This window comes from Cetorhinus maximus, chromosome 2 (assembly GCF_964194155.1).
Source record: "Cetorhinus maximus chromosome 2, sCetMax3.hap1.1, whole genome shotgun sequence".
Lineage (NCBI taxonomy): Eukaryota > Metazoa > Chordata > Chondrichthyes > Lamniformes > Cetorhinidae > Cetorhinus > Cetorhinus maximus.
In genome coordinates, this window is record NC_135880.1 from 167,723,679 (window position 1) to 167,742,019 (window position 18,341).

Below are 18,341 nucleotides of genomic sequence, written 5' to 3' on the forward strand. Positions count from 1 at the left end.
TCATGAGGGATTTTATTCATTAAGAGAATGATGTGTACTGTTAGAAAATGGAATGCGTTCCTACTTTTGATAACCGATGTCAGAATCAAGGTCAGGTATAATACTGGTGAGTTGCACAGTAAAGCTCCTCGTACTCTGACTGAACAATATTCGTTAACCCCCAACCTCAGAAGAGCACAGCCTGCCGCAGAAGTATGGACTTTCATGTCATGCACTTCATGCACTTCAACCTTTCTGGGCTCTGTGACAGAGAATGCCAAAGATTAGGCTGTTTGTATTGAATTTTCACAAAGAAATAATTTGTCTTCCCCCCATATCTCAGATGGTTAAAGCAGTGAACAGATGACTCATATAAACTCGCTGACCCTAATCCAAACCCAAGCTAGATTGATATTGCTGAACACTGATGGAGTATAGGCAAGCACGACAGCTCTCTTCTATTTCCTCCCAATACATACGGCTGATTGTGTGTGATCAAATCTCCTCACATGTGAACGAATGTCTGGCCTAAATGTGTTACAGTTGGGGTCCGAACTGTAACAATCATACTTTCAAACTGTTTTAGCCATTTAGCTGAATGTTGACTGGGATAAGAGGGTTATCTGCTCTTCTTTAGCACCTCATTCAAAGATCATCAATTCCAATGCTCTGTAGCAGCAACTAGATTCCCTGCTTAATCCCTCAAGTGGGGCTTGAATCCAATGCCTTCTGATTCAAAAATGAAAGATATCTGAGCTAAGCTGAGTCTCTGACAACTTCCATCATTATTGATTTTATATTCACAAAGGCTACAAGTAGCAGTTGCCTATTCGATGTGAGATGACAGTGAGGTTTAAACACTAACATAATAAATATTGTTAATCTGTGACTCACCACATCAATTATCTGTATAAAGGTCACCCCAAGATCAACAACAAGTGGCTGCGATTCATTCAGTACAGGGCGCTCCAAACGATTGTAGTTTTTCATCAAATCCCTGTAGAGTTTTCTTTGGTACTCACCCTGCTGTGAATCTCCAAGCAAAAAAAATAAAGAACTGTCAATTTTCATTCACTCATAACCACATCACATATTAATGAACAATGTCTTAGTGCATCCACAGTTGTTTCCCTAAGATGTCTTTGAAACTTCTTTCTGTAATAAAAAAAATATGTATGCATATCTTGGGAAAATCTTTGCTAATTGGAAAGTGGTTATTAAAATGTGGAAAGATATTATAAAATTTATAATTTTATATGAAAATATAAAAATGTCAAACAGCAAATAAATTATTGTTTGGTAGTACAATTTGGTAGTACTTGCCCACCAATCAGCACTCTCTTCTCGTGAAATATAAATTGTTGTTCCCTTTACATTTGGTATCCTTGCAAATTATCCTGATGAGTGTAAGACGAAAAGCTTCGACAACAGGTACCTTTTTCAGCAGTGTTCAATTAAATTACTTATTGCACATTTATGATCATAATAATACAGAATAATGAAATCATCTATGTTAAATTGTACAAATCTTGTGTTAATTAATCTCAATACAAAATTCTCTTTGACATGAATTCATATTTGCTAGGCTAAGTTTTCATTAATGATTATATTTGGCAGGGTTTTGACTCAAATGTTTTTTTTTCAATTTTCAGCGCTTCCAAACTCTCTCCACCCATCATGCGAGGGGTTACTATTGGGGCTAATATACCCCACATCATCAATGCCTTAATAACCAATGCAGATAAAAAAGGACATAAAGGATGTCCTTGATGCATCTACCAGCAGAGATCAAAGATGTGAACCAAAGCTCAAGGAAATGTTTCCATTCCCGACCATCAAAGATCTCAGACTATGTTTAGACAGAAAATGAAGCAAGCAATTTATTTTTAAGCTATTTATGGAACCTTATGATTTTACTGAGCATTAATATATAAAAATATTTAAAATCTCCTGCATCAATTAATGGCATTATCATTTTTTGTTAAAATTTTAAAAAGCTAACAAAGGCTTTAATTCTGAAACATGGGAGGTATGCAAAGTGACACACCACTTCCAAACATGTTTCAAACATTAGGACTCGATCAATATAATATTTAAAGATGAAGTACTTTCGGAATAAAGTGCTTGTTCAACTCTCTAACACTGGCCATTCATTCAGCTTCAACAAATTAGATAGTTATTCCCTTCACGAAGGTCTGCCAGTTCAACTTTCTGCTTAAATCCCAAGGCATATTCACTGGGTTATGCATTTGTGTGTACCTCAGTTAATTTCCATTCATCAGAAGCTCTCTTTGACACCTAAGTTATCAGAGCACACTAAAGAATGTTCAATTATTCCCATATCTCCACTATTCAATGCTGGCTGGCAGCTTTGCAGCAACATTAACCATCTGTCATTGTCATTGTGTAACTGACTGAAGAGTTATGCCTCCTCAGGCTAAGAATCTGCACTCCATTTGACACCTTCCCCTTGATAACACATTGTGACTGGGATTTCACAAAGTTCAGAACTGCTGGCATGATCCCAACATCTTTCAATACGTGGCACAATGTATCACCATTGACTGAAGCATTATCTTTGTTACTGGATCAATAAGGAAAAAGTTTACTCTAGTTGCTAATTTGAAGTGACATGGGAATGTAGAACTTACTATGTATTCAGGCTGTCCTAGGTGCTATCTAGTCTAATTCAGCTTCACTTGCCTAATATTTGGAAATGCCTCATGGAGATTTAATTTTTTCCAGTCAATAGTTCTGAAAAAATCATTAGTTGTATTCAAAATTAATGTGCTTATAATTTCACTATAACTATGGACCAGAGGAAATCTTCATGGGTGCATTTGTAATCTTACTCCTCCTCCTCCTCCAGGCACCATGCCATAAGAGGGCTTCAGCAACAATGAACTTCCATTGGATTGGTCCATGATTATGCTTGACAAAGTACTGCAGTGGTTTGCTGTTGCCTTCTGCAGTATGGCTGACCAGAAAGCTCTCCCGCTCTTACCACCTGCCATCAGTTGTATTGGCAGGATTTACCGGCTGATGATCAACCTGTCTGGCCGCATGATGAATGCACCTTCCGTGGCCATCAAGCCCCAAAGTAGGACTTGAACTCAGAGCTTCTGGCCCAGAGGTAGGGACACTACCACTGCACCACAAGACCTTCCGTCATCTTACTACAAAGAGAAATTCTTCCTTGAGTCTGGAAGCCCTTGAGAGGGCATGGCCATGCAGAGAAAATCTGATGAAGCAGAGGCCACAGAGGTCCCATCAAATTTAACAGCAGGACATCATTGTAAGTTTGTTTCCGCTTTCTGCCGTGCAGTCAGTTAAATTGCCTGGCTGCTGAATGGGTAAATTGACTGCATGGGGCCACAGTGAGGAGCCCTTAGGGTGGTCCCAACGGCCAATTTGGTTAGAGAGGCACACTGAATGGATACTTGCTTCGGATTTCACCGAAGAGGCTGCCAAAGATGAAATTATACCAGTAGACAAAGGCAAAATGAATATTACAATTGTTAAGGTACAAAGAAAGGAAATACTAAACAAAGTAGCCAAACTTAGGGAGGTCAAGACCCGAGATCCAGGTAGAACACAAGTTCAGATGTTCTAAGAAACTAACGAGGAGATAGGAGAGTCACTAGTAAATATAGATACAAAAACAAACAAATAAAGGAACAGCTCCAAAGGACTGATGAACAACAAATGTATTTTTTATCTTCAAAAAGGGGGATCAAACTAATCCTGGGAATTATAAACTGCTCAACGTCAGTGGTGGGAAAGGTATTGGGATCTTTGTTAAAAAATGAGATAATAAAGCATTTAGAGATGGAGAATATAACAAAAAAAACACGAATTTCTAAAAAAAAGGTCATCTTTAAGCAACCTTACTGACTCCCTTGAAGAAATAATACAAATAATAGACAGAAGTAAAGCAGTGGGTGTGGTATATATGGAATTTCAGGCAGTTTCCAATAAGGTTCCATAGGGTATACACACATCGAATGTTAGAGTGTGTGAAGCCAGGGTCCACATAGTAAAATGGATTGAAAGATGACTGCTGCCACACAGGAATTAGATGGTATGTGTTAAGGGAAGTCTCTCAGACTGACAATTGGTATCCCTCAGCGATCAATGAATTGCACTCAGGGATTGGAGATACATTCCTGAGGTTTACAGATGAAACTCAATCGGTTGGCATAGCTGACAATGAAGAGGACAGCGAGAGAACACACAAAGTCATTATCAGACTTGCAGAGTGGGTGGATAATTGGCAAGTTTAATTCTATATAGTGACTTGAGGCATTGTTCATATTGGTTGAAGGAATAAAGAAAACACTTGTTCCTTGGAGTTAAGAAATTAAATAAGATAGAAGCTGACAAAGAAATTTAGGGATATGGCACATTAGAAATAGCTACATAAACTGATAGTGCCTAAAGAGTACAAAATACTGGGGTTTATTTCCATACGAATAGAATACCAAAGCAGAGAGATAATGTTAAATGTATATAGAACCTTGGCTGGACCACACTTTCGAGTATTGTGAAACCAGTTCTGGTTTCCGTAGCACAGAAAGGATGTTGAAGTGCCGGGGAACATGCAGAATTATTTATAAGGATGTTAAAGCCCAATTGAGAGGTTAAGATGGGCAGATTTTTGGTCTTTCAGGGAACCAAGGGATATGGGGAGCAGGCAAGCAAGTGGAGTTGAAACCCAAGATCAGCCATGATTGTACTGAATGGTGGAGCAGGCTCGATGGGCCATAAGAGTATCTCCTGCTCCTATTTCTTGTGTGCTTGTGTTCTTGTGAGAGGATGAAGCTATTAGGGAATATTGAGCAGACTAGAGTTCCTTTCTCTGGAAAAGAGAGGACTAAGATGAGGCCTGATAGAGGTCTTTAAACTTATAAAATTGTTTGAAAGGGTAGGTGTCGAGAAGATGTTTCCACTTACATGCTAATCCAGGACAACGGGTCTTGGAGGAAAGCATAACGCCACTAACAAAGCAAATAAAATGTAGGAAGAACATCTTTATGCAGAGAGTGGTGAGTATATAGAATTCGTTGCTATGTGGAGTGCTTGAAGCAGATAGCATTGATCCATTTAAGGAGAGGTTTAATAAATATATGAGAGAGAAGGGAATCGGGGGTGGGGGTGGGGCAGGATGCAGAAGCAGAGTGTGGAAAGGTAGAATAGGAGGAAGCATGTGCAGAGTATAAAGACTGGCATAGACCAGATTGACAAATAGCTTGTTTTACTGCAGAAGATTATATGCAATTTTGTAGTAGCATCCCCCCCACCCCCATCACTGTTTTATAAGTTAATCCTACAACTCTGTTTCATTGACACTGAGCCACTGAATGCACTTGCATGTAATTATCAAACCCCACAGTCACTCATTCTCCATGAGTCTTTGGGTTGATTTCATTGTGCCCATCATTCTGACCCTGTCATGACCCATGCGCCCAGCTTCCTGGGTCAGTGTCATTAAGAAAGTCATCAGAGGGATTCTGCACATGGATTTCTTCTTTTCCAACAGGGGAGCAGCCCCATTGCGTCTCCAACTCAGCAGGTTGGAGAAGGTGAAAGCATAATGGGAGGGGGTTCATCAGTGAAAGTGACAAGCTGTGAAGCCTTTGATCAATTACACCGAAGAGCTCCAGCCATGGCTTGGTGAGAGGATGCTGTGTAAAGCATTCCTTTTGCCAGAGAGTATTATTACTGCATTACAGTTTGGTGTTCAGAAGGCACTTCACCTATCGAGCAATTCATCCATTTCAGTTGTGCTTCCTTCTTCCAGCCTCCAGAGCAACATGGGAGCAGGTAATGCAGCCCCACATGCCCCTTCAAAAGGGAGTGGGTTTTCCACTGTTACATGTTCCAGGATCAGCAGGAACAACGCCAGCAGGAGCAGCAGCTGATTTTTGTTCAGCCACACGCCCCTCCATAGGGCAGAGGGGATGGTCACCGAGTTACAGTTGAAAGGAAGCGAGACCCTCTAGGCAAAGGACCAGCTATCCTGACATACGCAAGGACCAGTGTCTCCAGGTGCTCAATCTCTCAAGGCAGGCCACAGCTGACACTTGTAGACTCCTGGTCCTAGGCTGCTTTCCCAGTGGACCAGGGGGACATGCATTGCTAGTTTTCGACAAGGTGCCTGCCATTGGAACATATTCCTGCTCATTGTTCTTTTTCCCAAAATATAATCCCTCATATTTCTGTGGATTGAACAATGTGTACCATCTATTGACCCACTCTGTCCATATTATGCTGCAGTTTCCTGCATTCGCCCTCGCAGCTTACCTGGCCCTCCGATTTGATATCATCAGCAAAATATCATTCCTTCTGTGCTTAATTTTGAATCGTTCTACATAAATGGAAATAAAATGAGACCTCCTGTGGCTCAACACTACTGTCTGAAAAATATCCATTGAATGAGGCCTGCCATTTTATGACATTGCTGATTAATAGTTAGCAAAATGAATTATGATCTATTTTCACAGCGACACAGCAAGAGCTATTAAACCCAATGAAAAATGTACTTTAAATAACCTGACCACTGCCACCAACCCACCCCCCCAAAAAAAAAGATCGGTCTGACTAATTTAAAGGACTTGAGTATTAAGGTAAGTTCACCTCTCTCATCTAAAACAGATCTCTTCTGATAATTCTCCTAAAACCAGTGGTCAAAGTGCATCATAACAACTTGCATTGAGATAGTGCCTTTAATGGAGTGGAGAATCCCAAGCTGCTTTACAGGAGCGCAATTAAACAAAATATCACACCAAGCCATTAGATGCCCAAAGCTTGGCCAAAGAGATAGGTTTTAAGCGGTAAGTTGAAAGGAGAGAGATAGAGAAGTTGGGGAGCGACTTCCAGAGCTTATGTCCCGGAAGGCTGAAAGCACGGCCTATAACTTTATATTTCATACACACTATGCTATCATCTGTAGTATAATCATTTCTGAACAACCACCTTGAAATGCTATATATTCCCTTTCACTCCATAAGATTAAAGTGATTTCCAGTTCAGGCTCAAAGACAATCTGATTCAGACATCAATTTTACGGGGATGAAGTGAATAAAGATTTCAATTTCACTATGTCAAGACAAGATATAAGGTTTTTATACCTATTACATCAAAGGAGTATTGTTGCTCTTGATAAAATGTCCTACTAGCCACATTTATAGAATCTTAAAAAGGGAAGACACAATGAAACAACTGGTCAGCAGCTGTATCTACAAAGCAGTACATAGCTGCTCAAGGGATTTTAAAATGCTGAAAAATTGAAATTGCTTTCCAGATATTCAATATGGAATGTTAATATATTGTCTGGTAAGATTTAGGTCCCCAGTCAACGAAATAGTGGTCAACAGAGGAAGAATACCTGGGCTCAGAGAAGAGGGAGTCACCGTAAATAGTCCATGAAGGGTGGAATCCACATATGTGTGGAAACAGAAGGTGACAAAGTAAAATAATTAATTAACACACTTCAAAAGAACATAAAATTGGAATGGGTAACCAAACCAGAATGTCCGTGTCCCACTGGCAGGTTAGGTTAAAACTGGATCTTAAATAATTCAGATATTTTGTTACTTATTAGAAGTTTATGAAAGACCTTACGACGATTTCTTTGCTGCTCAGCCAAAATCCCAAACAGAAATATTGCAGAACACACTCCACGGCCACCGACTATTGCTGGAGCAGACTTCACCACAGTTTCTAGGGACAACCTCTTTTTAAGGTTGACAGATTGCTCCTGTTTGATCACTACCATTGCATCCGGGAGCAGGAACCTCCTGTGTGATTTGAAGGCCAGCAGTCACTCATCGGGATGGCACACTTCTAGGAGGGCACAGAGTTTCCCAAGGCAGCAGTGAAAGTCCTGCTAGACCAAGTGAGCTGAAGGAGGAAAGGCGAAGACGCTCAAGGACAGTGAAAGGAGAGCAATATCCCATACATGGCTGCTCAGTGCCAGAAGATTAGTAGCAATCCAGTGACATGTAAATATCTTAGGAAGAAGGCGAAACAAGTAAACCAATGAGATCACTAAAAATAATTCATAGAATCATAGAATGGTTATAGCACAGAAGGATGCCATTGAGCCCATCGAGTCTGTACTGGCTCTCTACAACAGTATGTAGACCCTTGTCTACATACTAGGCCCACTCCCTAGCCCTTTCCCTGTAGTCCTGTAACTTTTTGTCCCCTTGGGGTGCTCATCTAATTCCCTTTTGAAAGCTACAATTGAATATGCCTCCACTTTCAAGCAGTGCATTTCAGATCATAACCACTTGCTGAATAAAATGTTTTCTCCTCATGTCGCCTTTGATTCTTTTGCCTATCACTTTCAATCTGTGTCCTCCAGCAATAGATATAGTTTCTTTCTATCTACTCTGTCTAGACTCCTCAGGACCACGAACGCTCCAATCAAATCTCCTCTCAAACATCTCTAGTTTAAGGAGAACAAACCCAGCTTCTCTAATCTATCCATGTAGCCAAAGCCCTCATGCCTGGAGCCATTCTAATAAATCCTTTCCATGCCCTCTCTAAAGCCTTCACATCCTTCTTAAAGTGCAATATCCATAATGGGAGACAATACTCCAGTTATGCAAAACCAGTGATTTATTAAGGACCTTATGATGAACCTTTAAGAAAATTTTGACAAATTCCTCATCTGCCATTGTTCTCTCCCAACCTGCAAACGACGTGATCAAAAATAAAATTCAAAACATGGGAATACATTTTTAAACACTGCATACTTTGGAATAACATAATTAAACGTAATTATAAAAGCATGCTTTATGTCTTTGGGAACCCGCATGAAAATTTTTACTTAAAAGCCTCAGCCTGTCCTAAAAGTTTAGGCATGGACTTGATACTTTTCCACAGATGTATCACTGTCAGCGGGAGAGGGATGTCACATTTTTAGCGTGTGCAATCAAAAGAAGTTTTCAAGAATGCGTTAGCTGTTTTTCCCCAGTTTTGAGGAAGGTAAGTCTCCTTGTGATGTATATGGATTTCTGAGGTTTTCCTAACAATTCGAAAATTAGCAGAATTAATCATTCAGGTAAATTTTTCATGCTTGTTACCATTTGTTTTTATTTTAACTTAAAGGAACACCCTGTTGAGACGTTCCACTTTGGTGGAAACTTGGAATAAAGCTGACATGGTGGATTTTGCCACTTGGTCACTATTAATGTCAGTGAATTTAAATAATGTTGGTAAGGCAATTATAGGATTACAGCTTGTACTGTGAGCATGTCTCAGATAGTAGAGGAGGGAGGGAAGGAAAGAGAAGAAAATGGCCGTTATAGACCTGTGGCAGCAGAAAACAAAGTTACCTCTCCTATAACAGGACCATAGGGCTCTCTTTGCCCCTAAATTAATCATCAGTAATCACCATCTGATTGAATAAGTCAGTTCCAAATGAGTGCACTCTTTACTATACAACTGTAACTTCCTTGAATAATCAAGGACTATGTCAGTGCATTGCCTATTTTTAGTGCAATTGCAAAGTGTACAAAATGATCCCAACATTGAAAATTCTTGGGACCTGACCCTCCAAAAATAGCCTGCTAAAAAAAAAGCTGCAAGTTCTGAGTTCTGACAAAAGATCATCGACCTGAAATGTTAACTCTGCTTTTCTCATAACAGGTGCTGCCAGACCTCGGAATGTTTCTAGTATTTTTTGGTTTGATAAGAAGGATGTATTGGACAATGTCAGATTGTTTGTTCTTTCCCCAGTATCCAACGTCAGCAGCCTCAGAACACAATTTGAGAGTGTCCATCATATCTGGTAATTCTTTATCATCTGTCTATTTAAAAAACACATTCTGAGTGTCCATTGGATTAGCAATGCCCCACGAATTACAACTAACCACAATTGTCTTTATTAATTATTGCAAACTCTAGGGGCAGAATTCTCTGCCTGTCGGGCGGGCAGTGTGGGAGCAGGCACAGGCGCGGACCCGATCGCCAACCGCGATCAGGTCCAGCCACCATTTTATGTGGGCAGGCCAATTAAGGCCCGCCCAGTGTAAATCACGGCTCCGAAGGACAGCGGGAGTGGGAGGTCAGCGGCAGGACTAAAATGACTGCTGGGTCCAAATGGCGACCTGGCGGCCTGTTTTAAAAAGCTGCTGTAGCCTCGCCAAGGCTGCGAATCATGGCCAGTGGAAGAGCTCCCAGGAGCGCTGCTGGTGAGCAGGCCAGGCAGGAGGGTAGGGCAGCGGGGCACTGTGCCCCTTGTTTTTCCGATGATTGCCTTGCTGCCCTCCTTGAGGAGGTGGCAGCACGGCGGGAGGTCCCCGTACCCCAGGACGGGAGGAGGAGGCCCTCCCACATGATGAAACGTGCCTGGGAGGAGGTGGCCGAGATTGTGAGCTCCCACGATGTGGTGCAACACACCTGGACCCAGTGTTGCAAGCACTTCAATGACCTGTTGCGCTAGGGAAGGGTGAGTACCATGTTGGCATTGGTCACTTAACCCAGCAGGTAGGCTGTCTCTCCTGGCGCCACCCCCCCCAAATCTGAGTATAGTGACTGCATTGAATCATTGGCGGCATTTTGTCCTTCGCTGGGTGGGCCAACAGATATTGCCCACGCTGAGGCCACCCTGAGAGGATGGTGAACAGATGGACTCTGCACCCGCAGCATGAGGTACACTGAGATGCACATTACTGTTTTGGGGGCAACCTGGAGGAGCTGCACCTAGTCACAGTACTGGAACTCCAGGACATGTCAAGGTCAGGGTGATGACATGCTGGGAGGGGAGCTTCAAGGTGGCGTGGCACCGATCGATCTACTGTCCTCTGCGCTCCACTTGCTTGCTCCTCCTTGCTATGGAAGGTCAGTCCGTGTGGTGCCTAATGTGATGTAGGCAGCATTTGGCCAAGGGGGTGGTGGCAGTGGCGGTGGGGAACAGGCCAAGCACCTTTGTGTGAGTGTTCGGCAACAGCGGGGTGAGGAGGCACTAGAACCAGGCAATGTCCCACTCTGCTGGGGTGGGCCGTGCGGGAAGAGAGCCCAGGTACAAGTAGCACTAATCAATGCTCTTCTTTCCTTTTCAGGAGAGGAATGCACATAATGCCGCCGAGCGGGTGAGGACTGGTGGAGGGCCGGCATGGTTAGCGATTCTTAGCCGCTTCAAGCAAAAGGCCCTAGATTTGGAGAGGCGCCATGTACCCACGTCCACAGGTGTCGGTGAGGTTGGGGTGCCACGGGCAGGTATGTTTGCCGAGCAGTGAGGTCACCATTGTTCTCCCAACAGCCATGACAGTGCTGAATGTTCAGTGATTGAAGTTTGCAACATGGATTGACCATTGCTTATAAAAGGATGGGTGCATAATGATCCGGGAGACAGGGATACACATTAACATTGTCTCCACATTAACTGATCCAATGTCCTTGTTCTTCCTTTCACATCAGCGGAGCAGGGCCTGGAGTAGCAGCAGGGGCCTCCTCTCACACCTGAGGGTCCTGAAGTCACGGACTCACCAGTGTCACACCATCTCTGCCAGGCAGGCACCAGTGCAGATACTAGCACCTTGGTGGGAATTAGAACATCAGCTAGTGTCCCGGGACACAGCGGTGAGGGCACTTCACAGTCACTGGAGGAGCTGGCAGAGAGCGCCCATGGTGCCAGCAGTCGGAGGACTGCAGGGGACCAGGCACATGCTCAGTTGGTGCCTAATGATGTGCCTCTGGAGTCATCCATGATGCAGAAGACATAGAACCATAGAAAATAGGAGCAGGAGTAGGCCATTCGGCCCTTCGAGCCTGCTCTGCCATTCATTATGATCATGGCTGATCACCCAACTCAATAGCCTGCTCCCGCTTTCTCCCCATATCCTTTGATCCCTTTCGTCCCAAGAGCGAGATCTAACTCCTTCTTGAAAACGCAGGAAATGCAGCAGGGTGTGCGGGAGCATCTGGCGGAGATACATGAGGCTATGCTTGGCTTGTTATCCGTGGTGGAGGAGTCTACCCGGATCATCGCCGAAGCAATGAGCCTCATGTCGCTGCAAACCCTCACGTCGGCATTGACCTCAGCTGGTTAGTGCCAGTGTGAGAGATGGTTTGGGCACCAAGTTTCCCAGCTCGGTGCCCATCTATCCACGGTGAGCAGGGAGTTCCGAAGTGACCTCACGTAGTCGCAGCAGCTGCCTGTCATCTCTGCGGGCTCCTCTCAGAGTGCTCCAGATGAGGGCGGCAGCTCCTCCGCTCCTCTGCCAGTGACCGTTACATCTGGTGGGGCTGTGATGACTCGGGTGATGTCAGCTGTGGAACTGGCAGATCCCTCCAAGGCGGGGCCAGCACAGGCTCCATTGGCCAGGGGACAACCACCAAGGTCATCGAGGCCAACAGGACAGCAGAGTGAGCAGGCTGTGTCAGATGCCACTCCCAGCGAAGGGTCAGCACCAAGACGTAGCACCCGAAAATGTTAACAGAAGGCACCTTAGGCACACCACGGGTTTATCACTGGTGTTTTCGTGTTGGCCTGAGATGAGGTCTTTACGAGTTGGTGTGATTTTTAAAGCATTTGTCATTTTGTTTTCTTAAGTTCCTTTGGTTGTAATATAAAATTCAGATATGTCACCAAGGCTGAGGGTGCCTCTTTTCTTCTGCAGGTGGATGGTTTCCAATAATGTTATGAGTGAATTGTGGGACATTCAGCTTTATTAACTAGGTCTTTAGTTACTGTTCCTATCCAGGCAAATTTTGCACTCAGGTATCGAGTATGGAGCCTGCAGCCCAGGCTTGTCCTGGAGTCCCATCTGTGGTGTGCTAGCTGAAGGTTCGTTGGATTAAAGCCTCCCGGATGTCCCTGCCTCCTTGGAGTGTGCCCGGGTCAGCGTCTCCCCCCTCAGCATTTCCCTGTGCATGCTCATCCTAGGACTCGCTGCTGGGCTCATCGTGTGCAGCCGCAGACACTGTGCCTACATCTTCCTCGTCCACTGCGTCTCCCCTTTCCAGCGCAAGATTGTAGAAAGTGCAGTATGCTACCACTATCAGCGACACATGATCTGGGGGGTACTGGAGTGCGCCCCCTGAGCGGTCCAGGCAACGGAAGCGCATCTTGAGAAGACCAATGGCTGTCTCCACCACAGCACTTGTGGTGCCGTGGCTCCTATTGTAGCGCTCCTCAGCTTCTGTTCTTGGATGGCAGAAAGGCGTCATGAGCCACCTTCTGAGGGGATAGCCCTTGTCATCCAGCAGCCAACCATCCAGCCGAGCCAGAGCACTGAAGAGCCCTGGGACCTGGGAGTGTCTGAGGATGTAGGCATCGTGGGAGCTGCCTGGGTACCTTGCACAGACTTGTAGAATCAGCATCCTGTGATCACACACTATCTGCACGTTCATGGAGTGGAAGCCCTTCATGTTGATGAAGGCACCGGGCTCACCTGCTGGCGCCTTGATGGCCACATGTGTGCAGTCTATTGCACCCTGGACGCGGGGGAAGCCAGCAATGGCTGCGAAGCCTCTGGCTCGCTGGGTCTGGCTCACCTGGACCCAACAGAAGTGGATGAAGGTGAATGCACACCTGAACAGAGCGCCTGTGACCTGCTTGACACAAATGTGCACAGCTGATTGGGAGACACCGCAAAGATTACCCACCGACTCCTGGAAGGAGCCAAAGGCATAGAAGTTGAGGCAGCTGTGACCTTTAGAGCCACTGGCATGGGGTGTCCACCCACACAGTTAGGGGAGATCTCAGGCCCAATCATCTGACAGATATAGTTGACTGTCTCCCTTGAGAGACGGAGCCTCCTTCGGCACTGCACCTCAGACATATTGAAGTAACCACTTCGGCCTAGCAGCAGGATAGTGGCATCTTCTGCGGCCCATTCCGCTTTGGACTACCTCTTGGCCCTGCACCCCTTGTGCCTGTGCCTGACCTCCCAAAGGTGGCTCCCCTGGAGGCTGAATGTGCACTCCTGGCCTCCTCCCCCTTCTAGCCCTCCCTTCCTCCTCAGAGAAGGTGCCTCCAGTGGACAGCTCAGCTCCTATTACCAAGCTAAGGGAAGGCTTCCTGAAACCTGCAGGCCCAACAAAGATTCCTCACTGCAGAGTGCTAACCTGAAGGTTGGGAGTCCAGGCAAAGCAGCTGGAATGTGTTTTGAAGTAATGCAGATCACACAGGCAAGTATCAGTAACTCTGAAACATCAATATTTGACAGAGCACACTCACGACCCCAGTGAGCCCTCTTATCCCGCCTGTGGATGTGGTTTATACAAATGTGCCCTACCCGCCTGCCCATTGCGCCCATGCGCTGACCTGAAGATTGCACAGGCGCTGAAAAATCGCCGTCGATTGGTGCCTCAAGGGCTTAAGTGGCCTGTTAATTAATGGCGGGTGCGCATCAGATATCGCACGCCCGCCCAACGAAATATCGTGATGGCCCACGGTAACATTGGGTATGCATCCCGACGTCACCGTGCATCATTTTATATGCGGCCTGCCCCCGCACGCCAATGGGAAAATTCTGGCCTAGTAATTTGTTCACCATCATTGGAAATAGATTGCCACCAACAGTGGTTCTGTTGGGAATAAGGTTCTGATACTTCTCTAAAATGTGCGCATGCAACTGTGAGCAGACACCCTCTCTATATATTTCTATATCTATAAAAATCACAGGGTAAAACATACTGTGAAACTGTTGAAGGCTGGTTTGATCAAAGCATTTTGGCCACAATATAAAAGACACACATTTGGCAATTAAGTTCTTAAGTGAAAGGCTCTCCCTCCTTCCTTGTCTGAGCCACATCATGAGAAAGAATGTCCCTCGTACAAAGGTTTCTTACTAAAAGTATAATGAAAGGCTGGGACAATCAAGCAGAGGATGATTCATTTAATCAACATTTCCAACAGCAGGTGACCTTGGCTGACTCACATTGTACGAAATAGAGGGTGGATCAAATACAAATAGATGAATTTACTTTTAGCACCTTTCACAACCTCAGGACTTCTCAAAGCAATTCACAGCTGATGAAGTGCTTCTGAAGTGTATTAACTGTTGAAATGCAGTTAATGCAGCAGATTCGCTTATAGCAAGCTTCTACAGGCAACAGTGGGATAAATGACCAGAGAATGCGGTTGAATGTCCATGGAGGAATTTCCTGGTCGTTGAACCTGCTGCCGAAGTTGCAGCCACAGAAATCCTGGAGAAATGGGTTTCCACCTGCCTCCCACCATGGTTACGGTTGATGATTGGGTCAACCCCTTGGTAATAAAAAGTACATCTGTTTTTGCTGGTCTTGGCTGAAGGATAAATTTTGGCCCAGACACTGAGAGAACCATGTGCTCTTTACCGCCATTTTACACTTAACTGAAGTCAAAAACATGGTGCAACAGCTCCAATTTTATCTGCATTAGAAAATGATCATGTTAACTTGTACCATTCGTGAACAATAAACATTTACCTCAAAACAAAACACAATAACACATGAAATAGGAGCAGCAGTATGCCACATAGGCCCTCCAGTCTGCTCTGCCCCTCATTACGATCAGGCCAATCTTTGATTGCAATTCCACTTTCCCATGAGATCCTCATATTCCCTGATGCCCCCCTAGAGCCCAAAAATCTATTCGTCTGAGACTTGTATCCACAGCCCTCTGGGGTAGAGAATTCTAAAGATTCACAGCCCTCTGGGGTAGAGAATTCTAAAGATTCACAACCCTCTGGGGTAGAGAATTCTAAAGATTCACAACCCTCTGGGGTAGAGAATGCTAAAGATTCACAGCCCTCTGGGATAGAGAATTCTAAAGATTCACAGCTCTCTGGGGTAGAGAATTCTAAAGATTCACAACCCTCTGGGGTAGAGAATTCTAAAGATTCACAACCCTCTGGGGTAGAGAATTCTAAAGATTCACAGCCCTCTGGGATAGAGAATTCTAAAGATTCACAGCCCTCTGGGATAGAGAATTCTAAAGATTCACAACCCTCTGGGATAGAGAATTCTAAAGATTCACAACCCTCTGGGGTAGAGAATTCTAAAGATTCACAACCCTCTGGGGTAGAGAATTCTAAAGATTCACAACCCTCTGGGGTAGAGAATGCTAAAGATTCACAGCCCTCTGGGATAGAGAATTCTAAAGATTCACAACCCTCTGGGATAGAGAATTCTAAAGATTCACAACCCTCTGGGGTAGAGAATTCTAAAGATTCACAACCCTCTGGGGTAGAGAATGCTAAAGATTCACAGCCCTCTGGGATAGAGAATTCTAAAGATTCACAGCCCTCTGGGATAGAGAATTCTAAAGATTCACAACCCTCTGGGGTAGAGAATTCTAAAGATTCACAACCCTCTGGGATAGAGAATTCTAAAGATTCACAGCTCTCTGGGGTAGAGAATTCTAAAGATTCACAACCCTCTGGGGTAGAGAATTCTAAAGATTCACAACCCTCTGGGGTAGAGAATTCTAAAGATTCACAACCCTCTGGGTGAATTAATTCCTCGTAATCTCAGGCTGGAATTTTCCAGCCCCTTTGGCATTGGGTGTCATGGCAGTCCGGGGTGGATGGTAGCAATGTCGCAAGAAGGCCAGAAATCGGTTTCACGTCGTCGTGAAACCACTTTGCAATCGTCCACATCGCCATTCAATGGCGGGCCGCGATTCCTGCCGCCGGATGTCGGGAACGTCATTTTAATACACTTACATCTAATCATAAGCTCTGCTTGCTGGATTCATCCCCCCACGTCAAATTTACCGCCCACACCGGTGTGACTTCAGAACAGCGTGCCTCACGACTGCCCTTAAAAGGCGTGCACCTGGTGACCAGAATTTTGAGGGGAACTCAGAGGTGGGTGCACACAACCTAGCGCAGCGCTCGCGAGAATCGCCCATCGGACATCAAAGATGAGGTGCTGCAGGTTCGCGGGGGACACAGGAAAGTCATTTTTTCCCGGCTGGCTTTCAGTGTGGTGCCAGGCCAAGGGCTCCATTGCGGGTCAGACCAGGGGCGGGGGGCTGGTGGGAGACAAGGCAGCACAGAGAGACGGAAGGAAAGACTCAAGCACATGCCGGAGCGTGGGGGGAGTAGGGTGAGGGAAGCGGCCACACACTTGGAAAAGCTTGTCAAAAGTGAGCATTCTTCTGCAGCTGAGACCATTCAGCAGCAGCTCCGTTGACATGCTTGAAGTCGGGCTTTTGAAGCTTTTCTGCCCACTCAAGCAATGCAAAAGCATAAAAGTGCCACCAAATGTTCCAAACTTTTTCACCCCTCAGGCGCAGACTGCAAACTAATGTGCGTTTTAGGACACTTCAGAACAAGTGGCCAACTGGGAAAGTTGTAGAATCCCCTTGCGAAAGGTGGCCGTGGTGTGGTCACTGGTGGAGGCACTCACAGCCCCTTGCAATATCTTTAAGGTGTGAGCCAGTATCCATTCTGGTTCAAGCTAACAGTGCAGCCTTGCAGTGCGAATTATGCGAGAGAACGCGTGTATCTGATCTGAGAGCACAGCATGCAGTCCAATGGCCATAGCTGTAGCCAATTGGTCAAGTGGAGTGGGGAGGAGGTGGGTGGGGTTTTGGACAGCCAATGAGAGCATGACACACTGGCCATCCAAGTGGTGGCCAGCACACTCCTGCAAGCATGAAGGGGCCTTCAGACTTAACAAAGAGAGGTTCTTAGGACACATACGCTAACCCATGCATCCTTTCATCCTGCAGAAGGAGTACATCAGGAGCATGGAGCCTGGTGACCTAGCTGTATGCCTCATGGCTTACAGGTAGTGGAGATGAAGGTGAAGAGAGTGACAGAGGTGCCTGGCTGGGTAGAGGGAGAAGCAGCAGCCTCAAGAAGAAGGGGCAGCTGGAGCTCCTGCACACACAGCTGAAGACCCACAACGATGCATTACGGGTCAATGTTTACTCAGGGTCTACAGACGGTGCTTGTCATTCATGCAGATGACCAAGAACCAGTGTTGCCGAAGGCTGCACGTGTCCAGGGAAGTGGTCAGTCACATATGCCACCTGCTGCAGGATTTAGTACCATGGGGACATGGAGGGCATCCACTGCCCGTGGCCGTGAAAGTGGCTGCAGCACTCAATGTTTTTGTCAGTGGCTCCTTCTAGGGCTCCACAGGTGACCTCTGAGGGATCTCACAAGCCTCCACACACAAGTCTATCCAGGAAGTCATGGATGCCATATTTGCAAAGACACACAAATTTGTGCATTTTGTCTGGGATCAGGAGAGCCAGGAAGCAAAAGAGTTGCGCTTTGCCCAGTTCTCAGGTTTCCCAGAGGTGCAGGGTGCCATCAACTGCACTCATGTGGCACTTAGATTGCCGTGGCAACAAGCAGTCAACTACGTCAACCACAAGTGATTCCTCTTGCTGAATGTTCAGCTGGTGT

The 18,341-nt window shown here is 45.4% G+C and overlaps 1 protein-coding gene across 3 annotated transcripts in view; it reads right to left on the bottom strand.

Annotated features, from left to right (window-relative positions):
- chrna8 (cholinergic receptor, nicotinic, alpha 8) overlaps positions 1-18,341 on the bottom strand; it is a 412,535-nt gene that overhangs the window by 252,834 nt on the left and 141,360 nt on the right. Inside the window, exon 3 of one of the 3 annotated variants that reach the window (XM_078570627.1) lies at positions 874-1,013. The exons of the other annotated variants lie outside the window; for them this stretch is intronic. Coding sequence (XP_078426753.1) covers positions 874-1,013 — 140 coding nt within the window. The remainder of the gene's footprint in view (positions 1-873; positions 1,014-18,341) is intronic. 3 annotated transcript variants of the gene reach the window in all.